Consider the following 17104-nt stretch of genomic DNA (forward strand, 5'->3'; position numbering starts at 1 on the left):
AAACTTAATGACCAAAAAAAAGGGGGGGGGAAGTGATAAAGTACAGGTAGTCCTTGACTTACAACAGTTCACTTAGTGACTGTTCGAAGTTACAATGGCACTGAAAAAAGTGCCCCCCAAGCCATAGCTGAGCAAGACAGCACCCTGTGGCGCTCTTCCTCCTGTCCGAGGTTTTCATTGTTGTGAGCATTTCTGTTGAGGATTGACAACGGGGGTGGGTGGGGGGGTGTTTGGTTTTTATCCCCCCCCCCCGTCTGCTGGGTGGTTGCAGCAGGTTTTGGTCACTTCACATGACCCTGGGACACTGTGACCGTCATAAATATGAATCAGTTGCCAAGCAACTGAATGTAAATCACAAGACCCTGGAGATGCTGCAACAGTCCAGCTGATCGGCGCTTCTTCTGGGCTCAGCAGAAGCGCCAGGATCAGTGCTGCTTTCCAGCTGATTGGTGCTTCTTCAGGGCTCAGCAGAAGCATCAGGATCAGCGCTGAGCTCCAGCTGGAGCCTGGTGCTGATCCTGTTGCTTCCACTGAGCCCTGACAACCCCGAAGAAGCGCCAATCAGCTGGAAAGTGGCACTGATCCTGGCACTTCTGCTGAGCCCGGACAGCCCTGCAGCTCCAGCCGTCTCTCACTCAGGCTTATGCGGTGCTGCCACCAGTTCAGCTCATTCCTCTCCTCCACTACCACTTTTCTAGGATGGTCGCGTACCACCTGCCAGATGCCAATGTACCATAGGTGATACCCGTACCACTGGTTGAAAAGCCCTGCTCTAGTCCAACCCCCTGCTCAGGCAGGAAACTCGGCCTATACCACGTCAGAATGGTATATAGGTTATATACCAAAATTTATGGTATACTATAGGGTTATACCAAAATGTAATTTTGCTGGAATAATAAATCTGGACTGTCCAGTTTCAGACTGTAGATAAACAGCCTTATAAATAAACAGCATTCTCAATAGTTAAACATTTATGTTTATGCTTATTGCAATTGCCTTCTATTATAACATCTTATGATCTAAATTGTAACATCTATCCCATTGTGCCATATTATGGTGATTCTGTTATGGTTTTATCTTAATATTTTTATCTCATGTATCGTTCACAAAGCTATATATGTGCTTTATTTAAACTTGTGTTTGTACAGTTTATCAGTGATTGCATGACCTCTGTAGATGCCATGCGCTAAATAAAATAAATGCAATTGCCTTGGTTTTGGTACATTAATTCCTCATTATAAAGGTGTATCTAACATCCCTTATAAATTACCCAGGTTCTCACTTCACTGTTTGTGTAAAAAATGGACACGTTTGTTTTTCCCCTCAAAACTTACCTTGCCTTTTGTTACAAATGTCCCTTACGCATTTAAGATCCATGAACCCATTGAGCAGTCAAAGAATAACCCATTTTTGTTTCATTCCTTGTTCAATGTTGGCCTATCCAGTAAAGTCACATAGACTTTACCTCCGTAAATTGCTATTAATAACAAGTCCACCTATCAACCTTCAAATGTGCGACACATATCTATTGTAATTCAAGTCTATTCGCTTTTTCTAAAGCAGAAAATGTGCAACAAACTTTCCTGCTTTCATAACATTTGCTAGAGATGTGCTGAAAAGTCAAAATGTGGTTTTCCCATCTACTCGGCGTAGAGCCATGCTGCACTTTCCAAAGTGTTATTTATTGTCATCTTGTAACTTTGTGATGATGATGATGATGATGATGATGATAATAATAATAAAATTGGAAGGGATCTCAGAGGTCATCTAGTCCAACCCTCTGCTCAAGCAGAAAACCCTATACCAGTGGTGGCAAGCCTATGGCACGTGTGCCAGAGGCGGCACTCTGAGCCCTCTCTGTGGGCACGTCTGCCACCACTGCCAGCAACCTACGCAGGTCCATTAGGCTGCTGCCGCCGCCCAGGGCGGCAGCCACACCCAGCACAAAGGAGGCGAAGCGGCCAGCTAGCGAGCTTGAGTAGAGGTGGTAGAACATGCCCACACCCAGCAAGCCAAAGGCCACCCTGAGCAGGGAAAGCCGGATCCCCATCGGCGCCATGGCCCCCCAGTCCCAGCTAGGATTGCATGCCTCCCCATCTATGCTGGGGCTCCTGCCCACCGCCCCACCCGCCAGAAACCCCCTGGATCTCCCCCATCCCTGCCCGACCCCCACAGGCATCCCCCCCATGAGCAGCATCGATGTGGCCATGCCCATCCCAGCCACGCCCACCCAGTGGGCCACACCCCCATGCCCCCCCCGGAGGGCACCACAATGCCCTGGCACTTTGCGATAAAAAACTGAGTTTTGGGTTATGGTTTGGGCACTTGGCCTCTAAAAGGTTCGCCATCACTGCCCTATACTATTTCAGACAAATGGCTGTCCAGTCTCTTCTTAAAAACTTCCAGTGTTGGAGCATTCACCGCTTCTAGAGGCAGGTTGTTCCACTGGTGAATTGTTCTCACTGTCACAAAGTGTCTCCTTAGTTCTAGGTTGCTTCTCTCCTTGATGAGTTTCCACCCGTTGCTTCTTGTCCTGCCTTCAGGCACTTTGGAGAATAGCTTGACTCCCTCTTCTCTGGGGGAGCCCCTGAGATATTGGAATACTGCTGTCATGTCCCCCTTGTTCTTTCAAACAGCTTTCCGTGGTACATTTAAAATAGTCCCTTTGAAGTTCACAGTTCACGCTGACGACTTTTTCCTTTGCATAAGGCAGCAATTGCCGCAAACCTTTGGCATAGATATAGTATTCACCCAGCAATACATATACATACATACATACATGCATACATACATACATACATACATACATACGCACACACCCTAGATGTAGTATTCACGCAGAACTCTATATGCAAACCACATCTGTATTTTAACATTTCTTCGGCTACATTCCATCTCTGAAGCATATTGCAACATGTAACATGTTACTAGTAATGGTACAACATGTTAACAACACTTAGGTCTTCCTTTCCATCCATTTTTTTTCCTGGAACGTTGTTTATTTATATCCTGCCTTTATATTATTTTTAAAAAAATAATGTTCAAGATGGTGAACATATCTAATATTTTTTCCTCCTATTCTTCTCACAACAACAACCCTCTTAGGTGGGTCAGACTGAGAGAGACTGCTCCAGTCATCCAGCTGGCTTTCAAATGTCCAAGGCAGGACTAGAACTCACAGTCTCCTGGTGATTGGTCCAAAGTCATCCGGCCAGCTTTCATTGCAAGAGTGGAACTAGAACTCACAGTCTCCTGCTATCTAGCTTGATGCCTTAACCCTGGGGTCTTCAAACTTGTCCCTTTTATGACTGGTGGACTTCAACTCCCAGAATTCCTCAGCCAGGCATGTGTGCCTGGCTGAGGAATTCTGGGAGTTGAAGTCCACTAGTCATAAAAGGGCCACGTTTGAAGGCCCCTGCCTTAACCACTTAGCTGCTTCAGTGGCACCATCTTTCTCATACAGAACTAATATACCCTGTACAGCATCCCATCCAAATCTTTCTTTTCAATTCCACCCGCTGTGCTAGAACTTTCTATTTAGCTTTCTTTGTTAACTTCCAAGGTGTACTCTTGACACTTCCCCCAAATCATGTGTCCCTCTTGAGAGCGTCCTTTCGTATCCCCCTTCACTAATCATTCTGAATCTTTCATAATACATTTTAAATGTAAACTTTTTGTTCACGCTTTTTCAACGTTATGTTCGTTCCGTGGCCCATGAGCATGCTGCCCGATCAGGCAGAGTTGGCATGCTCTGGTTCCCATCCGCTGTGTCATCTGATGGGATCCAGGAAGCAGGCCTTCTCTGTCACAAAGCCTGTCCCTTTGATCCCCCAGAGATCCGTTTGTGTTTCCAGAGTGTTAAAAGAGTCTTGGAATCCTGGCTTGTCCTTCAGTGCATGGGCTAGGCAACCTTAGCTCTTTTATGACTGGTGGGCTTCAACTCCCAGAATTCCTGAGCCAGCATGGGGGAACTATGGCCCCTTCATGACTTATGGACTTCAACTCCCAGAATTCCTCAGCCAGCATGGGGGAACTATGGCCCCTTCATGACTTGTGGACTTCAACTCCCAGAATTCCTGAGCCAGCATGGCTCAGCTTAGAAACCTCTCCCTTTCCCCTCAGCATGGCTGGCTCAGGAATTCTGGGAGTTGAAGTCCATCAGTCATAAAAGAGCCAAGGTTGCCTATCCCTGGCCTAGAAGGTATACTGGATAACCCAGCCAGCACAGTATGGGCCCCTTCTATTCCTAGAGGGATAGGCAAATTTATCATAAAATTTTAAGGAAATAATAAAACTCTATGCACAATTTGAAATCCAGATCCTCACATGGCTGAGCACCAGTTAGGGCAGGGGTAGGCAACCTTGGCTCTTTTAAGACTCGTGGACTTCAACTCCCAGAATTCCTGAGCCAGCCATGCTGAGGAGAAAGGGACAGGTTTCCAAGCTGAGCCATGCTGGCTCAGGAATTTTGGGAGTTGAAGTCCACGAGTCATAAAATTGCCAAGGTTGCCTACCTTTGGGCTAGACCAGTGGTTCTCAACCTGTGGGTTGGGACCCCATTTGGGGTCGAACGACCATTTCACGGGAGTCGCCAAACAACGCAGTCCACCATTTTTTTCCCCTTTTCCTTAGCTGTGCTACTTCCTTTTATTCTATTGGCTTTTGAAAGCCAATAGAATAGACTCTCTTGAATAGAGTTTAATTCTATTGGCTTTCAAAAGCCAATAGGAATTGTCCAGGCTGTCTCCGCCCTCCTGAGCCCGCCAAAAGTCCCATTCTGCAAATGGTGCTGCACCAGTTGAGTAGTCCTCAACTTACAACCGGTTGAGTAGTCCTTGACTTACAACCGGTTGGGGGTCGCGGCATTAAAAAGGTTGCGAACCACTGGGCTAGATCGAGGACCGGGTCTTTTTTTTATATGTCAATCTCACTAGTTAGAACAGGTCAGGAAATCAACTCCCTAGGAAAGCTGAAATTACATTGATTGAGAATGGCTATAATTACGGGACCTTGGAAGTCTGCTTCTGCTGTGTGCCTCCTTTTTCCTTCTACTCTGGTGAATTAGGGAGGTGTCTGTGCTGCTTACAAAGGCTGTCTCTGCCCTTGGTGGATTTAAGATAAGCTTCCTCCCTTGTTCCTTTGATAGAGTTTGCAAATCTCCTTCAAGGTCAACTTTGTTACTTGGCGGTCTTGCATGGCTTTAACAACAACAACAAACCCTGGATGTGTGTTTTCACTAGTATTTTGAGTAACGGTATTATTATATGTTGCCCAGAGTCTTATAGAATTGAGTGAACTTGTATATTTAATAAATAAACCTTCTAAATAGATAAATCATCAGGCACCTTCCTCATTTAGTCTTGGGTCTTCAAGTAGCCCAGTTTTCTATACTCCTCTTCATGACCCCCCCCCCAAGTTCTTCTCTTGAATTGCACTCATTCCAGATGTTGCACAACTTCCCCTCAAGCTTTTGTCTCAAGTATCACTATTCACTACAGTACAGCGTAACGTACAACTATCTGCCATTTAGGCCAGCGGTTCTCAACCTATGGGTCGCGACCCCATTTGGGGTCGATCGACCATTTCATGGGGGTCGCCAAGCAAGGCTATCCACCATTTTTTTTCCCCTTTTCCGGCGGGTGCCTTACCTCCCTTGGGCTGGGCCAGCTGGTGGCCCAGCCGGTGGTCAGCCTGCTCCATCTCTGCCGCTTGCCAGCTACGCCTCGGCCGGCGCAGGGGGCAGCACCACGCATGCACGGTGCTCCCGGGCAGGGAAAACTTACAATTGGTTGGGTAGTCCTTGACTTACGACCTGTTTAGTCCTTGACTTACAACCGGTTGGGGGTTGCGGCATTAAAAAGGTTGAGAACCACTGATTTAGGCCATGGATGCCCAAACTAAGCTAGAGAAATAAAGAGGAAGACAATATAATATCATCGGCATCCCTGAAAGCTTCTGATGAGTTGGTGCACAATTGGCTATAATTTATTGAAAAGGAACAAACCCAAGAGAAGGCGGCCTGTTGCATTGGCCTTTAAAGAAAGGAACATATACAGAAAGTCAAGAATGGAAAGTCTACTTGAGCAAGAATAAAGAGTGAGGAAAACAAACTATCATTGGGGGATTATTATAGACCACCTTTCTTCATCAAGCGAACAGCATTTGGGCAAAATAAAATATCAAAGTGGCCCTTAATAAAAAGTAGACATTCATGGGCCCATTGATGCAGGAGTTTATTTTATTTGGGGGGGGTTTCATCCCTTTATAGATGTTTTATCCAACGTGTTTAACCAGATCGGTTAAAGACCCAGCTCACATGATGGTCCGTCTGAAATGGCATAGGGTTTCCTGCCTGAGCAGAGGGTTGGACTAGAAGACCTTCAAGGTCTCTTCCAGGTCTGTTATTCTGTTCTGGTTAGTAAAGCATGACTAATTTTTGTGGCTTAGTAGGCTGGGAGAACAAGCCTGATTAGGTTATTGTGCACGTAAAAGATGGCTTACTTTGATCAACAGGCTGAGTTATCTTGTGTGAACGTAGACATTCAAGCCAGTGTTCAGACTTGTTTCTTGACATGCAAATATTGTTAATATTCTTAATGCCCAGTTTACACTCGATGAGTATAGGGAGCCCTGTTCATTTATTGACCGTTCAGAGTTACAACAGACCCCCCCAAAAGTACTAACAAACTGGATTCAAAGTCCCAATAGCTGAGCCCTTCCCTTAGTCAGGCGACTGCATTCTGAGTGCTTGGCAAGCAACCTGCATTTATGGCCGTTTGCGGCATCGGTGGTCAGGTGGCTGCGATTTTGCCTTTTATTTTTGTTGGAAAAAATTGTTGGTTTACTTCTGGCTTCCAGCAAAGAACACTAATTGGGGACAATGGGTTCACTTAACATCTGCGGATCTGTTTAACGACCATGGTGCTGTAGGCCGCAAAAAAGTCCTAAAAATCCAGATGCTCGGCAACTGGTTCATATTTATGACCGTCGCTGTGTCCCAGGATCCCCTTTGGCGACCTTCAGACTAGCAAAGGCAAGGAGGGGAAGCCAGATGCACTTAACAACCGTGTTGCTAACTTATCAATTGCAGTGATTCACTTAACAACCAGGGCAAGAAAGGTCCTAAAATGGGACAACACTCACCTAACAGACGTCTCACTTAACAACGTAAATTTGGGGCTCAGTTGTGGCCGTTAAAGTCGAGGGCGACCTGCATTCTTCAACTTTTTCAGGACTGTTTCCAAGAAGCTTAGCAAACACCGGATGGATTCTGGACCGTCAGTTCCACCGTGCAAACGCGCTTTGCGACTTTGTGTTAACAGGTCGTCCTCGACTCTCAACCGTTCCTTTCGTGACCATTCGGAATTAGAACAGCTCTGAAGTGACCTATGACCGTTTTTCACATTTACAACCACTGCGGCATCCCCATGATCACGCGACCCAAATTCTGATGCCTGGCAAGTCCTATTTACGACGGTGGCGGCGTCGCGGGCTCAGGTGATCCCCCGTTTGTGACCTTCCGATAAGCAAAGCCAGATTCACTTAACAACCATTATAAGCTTAACAACTGCGGCGAGAAAGGTTGTCAAATGGGGCAAAACTCACTGAACAACTGTCCCGCTTAGCAACAAAAATTTTGGGGCTCCACTGAGGTCGTAAATCATGGTCTACCTGTATGCACTCCACTCTTGTGGCCACTTCCCCCCCCCCCAGGGTAAAACTGCTAAAAAAAGAAGAAAAAGAAAATAAATGAGATCCAAGACCAGAGAGATCCATTTTTATTTACAGGGCGATTTCAGTGCTGATGAACAGGGGACTGAACGTGTACGTTTTATTATCAAGACATGGTGCGTTAGCTGGGACAGATCTTAGCCCTACATGGAAGTCAGACCTTTAGTGGCTCGGGAGACTAAGGTGGGCACGTGGGCCGTTTTTTAGATATTATAAGCCCCCAAACAGAACAGCCAAGGCCACCACCTTCGGGCAGAGGAGGGGAAAACTGCCGCAGTTCCACCGTCCTGTACCCTGGTGTACAACAGTGTGGCTTTTCGTATCGTGTTTACCTCGTGTCGAGCTCACGTCCGAGAACAGAAATGAAGACGGCCTCCTATCCCCCTACATCACCATCTGAGTTGGGGTGGGGGGGGGGAAGAAGGGAGAAATTTAAGGCTTATGCCATGAAAAAAGAAGCTGTTTTAAGAGAACTTGGCTGGTTCGCTGGAGCGGTGCTACACCTCCTCCCAAAAGGCAGGGGTGGAAGGAAAGAACCGATCCAGTTTCCAAAAAATGGCTTGCAGCTCCAGCCCGTTCCCGGAAGCTACTCAACGTGCAACATTGAACAGCGTCTGACACCCGAAGCCGTCTCAACGTTCCTCGGCGGTGGGTTCAGTTCTACAAGCAGGCAGGGGGGAGAGAGACAAAACAGCTTGGAAGCAGCCATGTCTCTTCCCCACCCCAGCTCCCTCCACTAAAGCAGCCATGGACGCCCCCCCCCACCTCTCCCTTCCCGGTCCTTTGGTCTCCGCCCAGCAGAGACTTGGTACAGATCCAGCAGGGGAGTCGGCAACTTGGTTACTTCCCTCCTCTCTCCCCAGCAGATGCTGGTTTCTTGGGGAAGGAGAGCCGGCTCGGCAGTTGGCACAGCCGACATTCGCCCAATGGCAGTGGAATCTCCCGCGGCTCCGTCGGGCGGCGGTGACAGCGACGGCGGCTGCTGCACGGCGTGTTCTGCTCCCCACCAGCTCACGCACACAGTCTGGGCGGCTTTATAGAAAACCTTCTTTCCGGAACTGCTCTTGCAAGATGTGTCTGTACTCGTCGAAACCGCCCTCGATGCGCTGAACGGTGCCGTTGCCGCACACCCACAGCTCCTTGCACACCAACCGGATGAACCGCTCGTCGTGCGAAACCAGGATCAGGCCGCCCTGGAACGAGAGGGAGCCTCACATCGCAACTGGAGAGAGCTTAGGTCGCAAGGTCGGCTGTTCCCTCACTGCAGCTTTCTTGCTGTTTGGTTCTTAATACGGCTAAGATCCCTTGGTGCTCTCTTGAGTTCAGTTGTTTTCTTGCAGAGGTTTCATTGCTTAAAGTAGGCAACATCCTCTGTCAACGTTAACACCGATGACGTTACCTAGTTTGGTAAGTCCACGAGTCATAAAAGAGCAAAAGTTGCCTACCCCTGGGCTAGACAGTCACTTGTCTGAGATGCTATAGATCAGGGGTAGGCAACCTTGGCTCCTTTATGACTCGTGGACTTCAACTCCCAGAATTCCTCAGCCAGCATGGAGGAATTACAGCCCCTTTATGACTCGTGGACTTCAACTCCCAGAATTTCTGAGCCAGCCTGGCTCAGCTTGGAAACCTCTCCCTTTCCCCTCAGCATGGCTGGCTCAGGAATTCTGGGAATTGAAGTCCACGAGTCATAAAAGAGCCAAGGTTGCCTACCCCTGCCCTAAAACTACTTTTTTGCAACAAAAGAATCCATTAAACCTGCAGTGGCCACACAAAGCTAGCGTGGCAGACTTACCCGGAATTTGTTGAGTGCTTTTGCTAGAGCTTCAATGGTTTCCATGTCCAGGTGGTTGGTTGGCTCATCTAGTATATAGAAGTTGGGGCTATGAGGGAAAAAAACAAAATTGCAATTACAATACAGGTAGTTCTTGGTTTATAGCCTGCTTTAACTGAAGCTGGAATTATGACCATCATCACGTCGGTTCTTCAGTGGGTCATCGGCCCATGATTTTACTATCTTTTTTTTGCAGTGGTTGTTAAGGAAATGTGGCGGTTGTAAAACAAACGCTGCTGTCATTAAGCAAAGCCGTTGTCCACAATGGGTGGGGTTTTGTTTTGGTTTTTTTGCTAGAAAATGGAAATAAATGCTGGCCAAAAAAAAAAGAGAGTCATAAATTGCATTCATTGATGGCAAATGGCCCTAAACGTGGATTTGTTGGCTGAGTGTCCCAAATTTGACCTGGTTCCCTCTCCATGTTAAGGACACCTCCTCCGCCCCCTAATTGAACAATGAAAAACCCCCCAAAAACGAAACAAAACAAAAACAACAAAAAAACAACAAAAAAACCAACTACCCCAGCAGGATTACCAAGGCATGGTCATCTGGGCAAAGGCCACCCTGCTCTTCTGTCCCCCGGATAGGCTGGCGACAGGGCGGACGGCCAATTCTCCGGAGACTCCGTAGCACCCCAGCTGGTGACGGTACTCTTCCTCTGACTTCCCTGAATATCACGAGAAGTGTGAAGTTTATGCCTTAAACCAGTGATGGAGAACCTTTTAGAGACCGACTGCCTCAAAACTCCACCCGCTCCCGCCCCGCCTGCAGGGCCACCCACCGCCTCCACGGCCTGCAGCAGATCGCCCAGGCGGCCTTGCAGCGCCATGGCGGTCATGCCCTCTGCCCGCGCCCCGCAGCATCATCTGCGCGCGACGGGGTGCGAGGGCGGAGTCTTGTCCCGGCTGCCCGGCTGACATGTCCTTGGCTGCGCTGTTCCACGCGGGTCGCACCTGGGGGCAACTCTCCTCCGGGGAGCCTACTGGTGAGAAGGCCGCAGGGGAGGTGGGGTTGGGGCGACGGTGCACGTGCCCACAGAGAAGGCTCTGAGTGCCGCCTCTGGCACGCGTGCCACAGGTTCGCCACCACTGCCTTAAACTAATTATCTCATTATCCCAATAACTCATTATCCCAATAACCAGTTGCGAATGGAAAGCCACACTGGGGGATGCTCCTGGCCATCCTGATAAGGGCTTATGGGGGTTAAACGTCATTTTGAACATTGATTTGTAACTGGATTCATACAGTTACAGAAGGGATTTTGTTTTAAATATGCTCTGCTGAGGCGCAAAGGTCTAACATTAAACCACACCACCATGGCTTAGAGACCTTGTGGAGACCTTGGCGTTCTCTGAGATTGACTGTTTGCTTACCGATGTTTCGTCACCTGACTTGGCAGCATCATCAAAGCTGGGGAGTGTGGGGTTTGCTCCCTGTTTATATACAGTAGCTTGTCCTCCCTGTGTTGATAGGACATGATTTTCTCCTTGTTAATGTCTAGTTTAGGTTATTGTTTTCACCATAGGCTCCACGGTTCAACCCTGAGCTATGGATATGCTCTATTGGTTTGCAAACTCTAATGGGCCAATTTATTGACAGTGGTACGAATTCAGCCAGGGTGGCTGATAGACCATGATTTGTGGCTTATTCAAGGAGATGCAGAAAATGGGACCAGGAGCCTATAAAGGCCAGCAGCGCACTGTCTCTGCCTCTCAGTCTCAATGAGAATAGATGAGCCAAAAGCAGAGTAATACCCCCCCACCCCCCTTTCTGTGTTAAGAGATGGGAAGAGGAAAAATGGGTGCCTTAAGACCAACGCCATAACATCAGGCGTGGCTGCTGGCTTAACATGTTCCCGGAACTGTTGCCAATAAACTCAGGATAAAAGCCATGTCTTAGCATGAGGTTATAACTCAAGTCACCATCTTCAGTGTTCAGTAAAGAGAGCAGGGCAGGAAAAAGGGCTCTTAAGGCAGTGGTTCTCAACCTTTTTAATGCCGTGACCCCCCAACCGGTCGTAAGTCGAGGACTACTTAACCGGTCGTAAGTGGAGGACTACTCAACTGGTGCAGCACCGTTTGCGGAATGGGACTTTTGGCGGGCTCAGCAGGGCAGAGACAGCCTGGACAATTCCTATTGGCTTTCGAAAGCCAATAGAATTAGACTCTATTCAAGAGAGTCTATTCTATTGGCTTTCAAAAGCCAATAGAAGAAAAGGGAGTAGCACAGCTAAGGAAAAGGGGGAAAAAATGGCGGACTGCGTTGTTTGGCGACCCCCGTGAAATGGTCGTTCGACCCCAAATGGGGTCCCGACCCACAGGTTGAGAACCGCTGTCTTAAGGTCTTCCGATCGTTAAGTAGGAAGGCCACGAGACCGCGAGAGCTGAAATCAAACAAATTGCCAGGGGCCACGTGGCAACTTACCTGGAAACTTTTTTGCTAGTAGTTCGGTGGCACTAATGTCCAAATCCAGCTGATCGACGTGATGCTGGCTGAAATAGCCAATTTTAAGATTTCTGCCAGGCATGAAGAAACCATTGTTTACAACCAGAGCTTAAAATGGCGGATTATTGAAAAAACGTTAGCCAAAGGAACAACTGACTCTTTTGCAAGACAAATGTGTTTCCCTGCCTGACAAGGAGAGAATAAGGAGGATAACCTGATCCTCGCCTCTGTTGCTTAAAGAGGCACATCCCTGACTGCTGTTCTATCAGAGCTGTGGACCATTTCGGGATCAATCCCAAACAGGGACTCTCCTGCACAGGTTGTGCTGACATCGTATCTAATCTATAACACTGCAAGGAATCCACATTTCCCCCCCAGGATCACTTGACAAAAGCAAAGGGCTGTGTCTTTTTCAAGGTCAGTAGTTTCCCTCCGACATGGGAGGGGAACAGGAGACAAGGCTGGCACTGCTCAGGGCCTTGTGTGCTGCAGCCCTTAAGAGCAGCAGTTTGGCAATTTTAAGATGGATGGACTTCAACTCCCAGAATTTCCCAGACGGCCATGTAGGAAAGAAGGGTAGAGATAGGAAGCTGATGTTCTATCCCAGCCTATGGCCGTCCTTGTTAAAGGCACAAGGACCAAACCCCTGTTGAGAAAATAGGCTGGAGACTCAAAACCAAACAAACCCCTTTTGATATGGGTAACAAACCTGCCAAATAGTCCAGAAACAAAAGCAGCAAAACACAATCCAAATGGAGGAAATTGTCCACACGAAACACGATGCAAACAGAAAAGTAGTCACCGGCAATACGGACAGAACATGATCCCGTGAAGTACTTTGCAACGGTTGCCTTCAGCAACCAGCACCGCCCACACCTTCCCTTTTTATACAGCAGTCCCAAGGCGTTGCCTCTCAGTGCCTTCTCCTCCTCCCCTGGAGTTGTCGTATTGACTGCTGCTGATCTGCTCTGGCTAATTGCCTGCGTCTACGAGCATCAATCATCATGTCCATCAGGTGTGAGTCCTCTGAGTCTGACTCATTCTCCTCACACAGCTGAGCTTCATCAGGAATACGACTGGAGGGCCCAGGCTCTGCATCAAACCGTGAATCCTGTAATTCACCAGAGCCTCCCTCTGACCCTGATGACCCTTCAAATGCATCCTCCACCTCCTCCTCAGATTCCCCAGACTCAGCTGTTGGGAACACAGGCTGGCACGGGATCGTGACAGCTGAGTGGAGTTTTATCTCCCAGCTAAGGATAGCACACACCTCCTCTAGTGAAGGAAGGAGCCGCAGGATAAAGGAAAACATAGCTTTGTTCAGCTATTGAACTGATAGGTCTTGACCAGAACTGTGATGGTGCTTTAAAGTGGAGCACAGCTGCACACAATGGGGCGCATGCGGCCTTTAGCCTGTGAATTCCCTGCTCTAGTCCAGCATTCTGACAGGTTAGCCAAAGCTTCCCCACCTTTGCAGAGTTTTAAAAAGTACATGGAAAGCAACACAAAACAACACCGGTGCCTCGGGAATCTAGGGTACGCTGCATTACTTAGCAACAAGCCAGCATTTTTCTACAGCGTATACTCTCCTTCCCCTTCCACCATATCTCCGTGAAGTTCCCTATTTGGTTTGAAAGCTACCTGTGAGCATGCCTAATCCCTCGCACAGGGGCCAGGTCTCCCATCAGGATCTTCAGCATGGTAGATTTGCCGGCTCCGTTCTCTCCAACCTTGGAATAAACAACGTACACATTACAAAAAAGATTTTCCCAAACTCTATTTAAGGATTCTAGAACTCAGAGAAACAGGCGTAATCGTACTCCGATGTGTGCATATTGACCTATAGCCCAGTGATGGCGAACCCTTTAGAGCAGCGTTTCTCAACCTTGACCATTTTAAGGCATGTGGACTTCAACTCCCAGAATTCCACAGCCAGCATTGCTGGCTATGGAATTCTGGGAGTTGAAGTCCACATGCCTTAAAATGGTCAAGGTTGAGAAACACTGCTTTAGAGACCGAGTGCCCAAACTGCAACCCAAAACCCACTTATGCATCGTCGGGTGCCAAGTGGGTGTGGCCCATTGCATGGGCATGGCTATGGTGGTAACAGCAGACTGGGTGGGGCTAAAAGGTTCAATCAATCAATCCCAACTTTGCAAGATCTTTTTTGTCCCCGCGAGAAGTTGAAATTGACTGACTGATTGAACCTTTTGTTGTTGTTTTTTGCACATGGCGGCGGAGGCCTAAAGCGAAAAGGTTTTATAAAACCCAGCTGAAGGCCTAGGACTGGGGCGATGGCGCGGGTGCCCACAGAGAGGGCTCTGAGTGCCGCCTCTGACACCCGTGCCATAGGTTCGCCACCACTGCTATAGCCCTTTCAATCTGCTCTTCAGTCAAAGAAAAGTAGTTTACTTACAAGTAACGGAAGGAAAGGAAGGGAAGAAGGAAGCAGTAACAAATCCAGGTACTGTTTCCTAACGTTAAAGAACTTGTTGATAAGTACTATGCCATGCATTGACACTGCACAGCCTCTGATGCCTTCCTTTTTTTTGAAGGAAAACTAAATGTACTGGCCAGTTAAAGAAACGAGGATGAGCTACTTAGATTCAAGCAGAGCTGCCAAGCTTTAAGCAATTGGGAGCTGCTGAGAGTCGTTCTCTGATCCGGGCAGTGACAGAAATCAAATAAATCGATAAACATGACCTGCCGTTTTTATGAACACTATGAATATCAACCTGCCACACACCAACCAAGTTCTGAAGATGTTTATTTATCACACCATTCAAACATAACTTGTTTTGCCTAAATCTTCCTTTACAAGAATACTGCAGCCAATTCTGGTCACCATATCACATTAGGCCAGCGGTTCTCAACCTATGGGTCACGACCCCATTTGGGGTCGAACGACCATTTTACGGGGGTCGTCAAACAACGCGATCCGCCATTTTTCCCCCTCAGGGGGCGCCGCTGCGCATGCGCGGTGCGCATGGGCCGCCACCGCGCATGCGCGGCCGTGTGACAGGGGTCGCCGTCACACAAAGATTGAGAACTGCTGCATTAGGCCCTTCTGTTAAAAACACTTGTAGCATTTCTTTTTTCTTGGTCTTTCCACGGAGACAAAATAATTCCTGAGCTCCTGGATTTTTGCAGTGTTTATGATAGTGAATGCTTTATCACTTCCACATAATTAACTTTTTGCCAAAGATTTCATCTTACCACACAGATGCGAGAGTCCAGGTCAGCAGAGACAGAGAGGGAGCAGAAGATATGGTTATTGGGTTCATAGTAAAAGTCCACTTCATCAAGCTGTAAGATGGGAGGAGAAAACTTCTCAAAGCCATCTGGGAATCTACGAAGCAGGGAAAAAAAAAAAAAAAGGCCAGGGGAATAAGCAAAAATGGAAGTGGCCAAAAAGGACCCTCACTGCTTCTGTTAGATCAGGAGAATCAGCTTTGCATTAATTTTGCCTCGTGCAGAACACATTGTGATAGGAATACATAGCACTTGCATTATATAATGTTATTTTTAATGTAATAATCAGTATGCATTGCAGAAATAATAATAATAAGGTTGGGAGGGACCTTGGAGGTCATCTAGTCCAATCCCCTGCTCAGGCAGAAAACCATACACCATTTCAGGCAAATGGCTGTCTACTCTCTTAAAAAATTTCCAGTGTTGGAGCATTCACAGCTTCTGGAGGCAGGTTGTTCCACTGGTTAATTGTTCTAACTGTCAGGAAATTTCTCCTTAGTTCTAGGTTGCTTCTCTCTTTGGTTAGTTTCCATTTTTTGTTTCTTGTCCTGCCTTCAGGTGCTCTGGAGAATAGCTTGACTCCCTCTTCTTTGTTGGCAGCCCCTGAGATATTGGAACACTACTATCCTGTCCCTCCTCGTCCTTCTCTTCATTAAACTAGACAGACCCAATTCCAGCAACTGTTCCTTACATGTTTTAGCCTCCAGTCCCCTAATCATCTTTGTTGCTCTTCTCTGTACTCTTTCTAGAGTTTCCACATCTTTTTAGAGGTATGGCCTAAGGTGCATAACACTGCTATTTTGTTGAAGCTGCACAGCCCCACAATACCTGGATGGGAGACTGGCTTGGAAAAATAGACTTTGCTGAATGAAGAAAATCTGGGATGCTGACTTATTAAAAAATGAAGTAGCTTGATTTAATCCTTATAAAATCCACACAGGACAGGCCAACCTTACCACTGCTGTCTTGCAAATCAGGTGCAGAGGCTGGGTGAGCCTAAGGCAGGATTTCTCAGCCTCAGTCATTTTAAGAGGCAAGGAACTTCAACTCCCAGAATTCCCCAGCCAAATGGTGATCACGTGACTGCAGGATGATGCAATGACCAGAACTTTCAAGACTAGTTATAAGTAACACTCACTTAGCACTGTAGCAACTGTTGTTGAATGAGTGGTTGCTAAGTCAGGACTATCTGTACTGAGTCTGAGAAAGCAGGCAGGTGAGTAAGAAGACATCTGCCCTTCTTTTCTTATGAAAAACTAAAAAAACTGGGCTTCTTTGTGCCCATCATGATTTACTTACTTCATTATCACCTCAGATTCTTTGTCCACTGGCTTCAGTTTTGGCCTGAGAGAAAAAAAAGAGACCAATCAGTCTTGTTGTAGTAAAAAATAGGTTGTCAAATATCCAACCACTAAGCAGCCACTTGGAAGCGGATAAATTCTCCGGACAGAGCCCTTAAGAACTACTATATTCACTAGATTTTGGTTATTTTCCTTCACAAGTTATTATTATTATTTAATTCTGTCCTTTAAGTGTAGTAGATTTCAACAACAGAAAAAAAGAGTTCACCAATTGCCCTCGGTTCAGTTAAACCATTTAATAAGATCCTCTGAGCTGGTCTTTATTTCATCTTTTATGGGAGACTAGAATTTTTTTTTTAAAAAAATTCAAACCCCCTAACAGTGGAGACGAGAAGAACAGATATAAAGAGAAATTATTGGGCTAAAACCAACCAATTAGCTATTTCTAGTTTTTTTGAATCAGAAATCCGTATGTATGTATGTATGTATGTATGTCTGTCTGTCTGTCTGTCTGTCTTTGGTTATTCGGGTTTTCTCCCAT

The 17104-nt window shown here is 47.1% G+C and overlaps 1 protein-coding gene across 2 annotated transcripts in view; it reads right to left on the reverse strand.

Moving 5' to 3' along the window:
* Positions 1–7750: 7750 nt before the first annotated feature.
* The window catches only part of ABCF3 (ATP binding cassette subfamily F member 3), a 35691-nt gene continuing 26337 nt past the window's right edge, over positions 7751–17104 (reverse strand). Inside the window, exons 15-21 of one of the 2 annotated variants that reach the window (XM_039347055.1) lie at positions 16562–16606; positions 15227–15359; positions 13652–13740; positions 11990–12081; positions 10100–10232; positions 9527–9614; positions 7751–8924 (exon numbers count right to left, since the gene is read on the reverse strand). In XM_039347055.1, coding sequence (XP_039202989.1) covers positions 8766–8924; positions 9527–9614; positions 10100–10232; positions 11990–12081; positions 13652–13740; positions 15227–15359; positions 16562–16606 — 739 coding nt within the window. In that variant the 3' untranslated portion in view covers positions 7751–8765. The other variant, XM_039347063.1, reaches the window with a different exon arrangement.

Source organism: Crotalus tigris, unplaced genomic scaffold (genome assembly GCF_016545835.1).
Source record: "Crotalus tigris isolate CLP2741 ecotype Arizona unplaced genomic scaffold, ASM1654583v1 scf7180000017552.641344, whole genome shotgun sequence".
Lineage (NCBI taxonomy): Eukaryota > Metazoa > Chordata > Lepidosauria > Squamata > Viperidae > Crotalus > Crotalus tigris.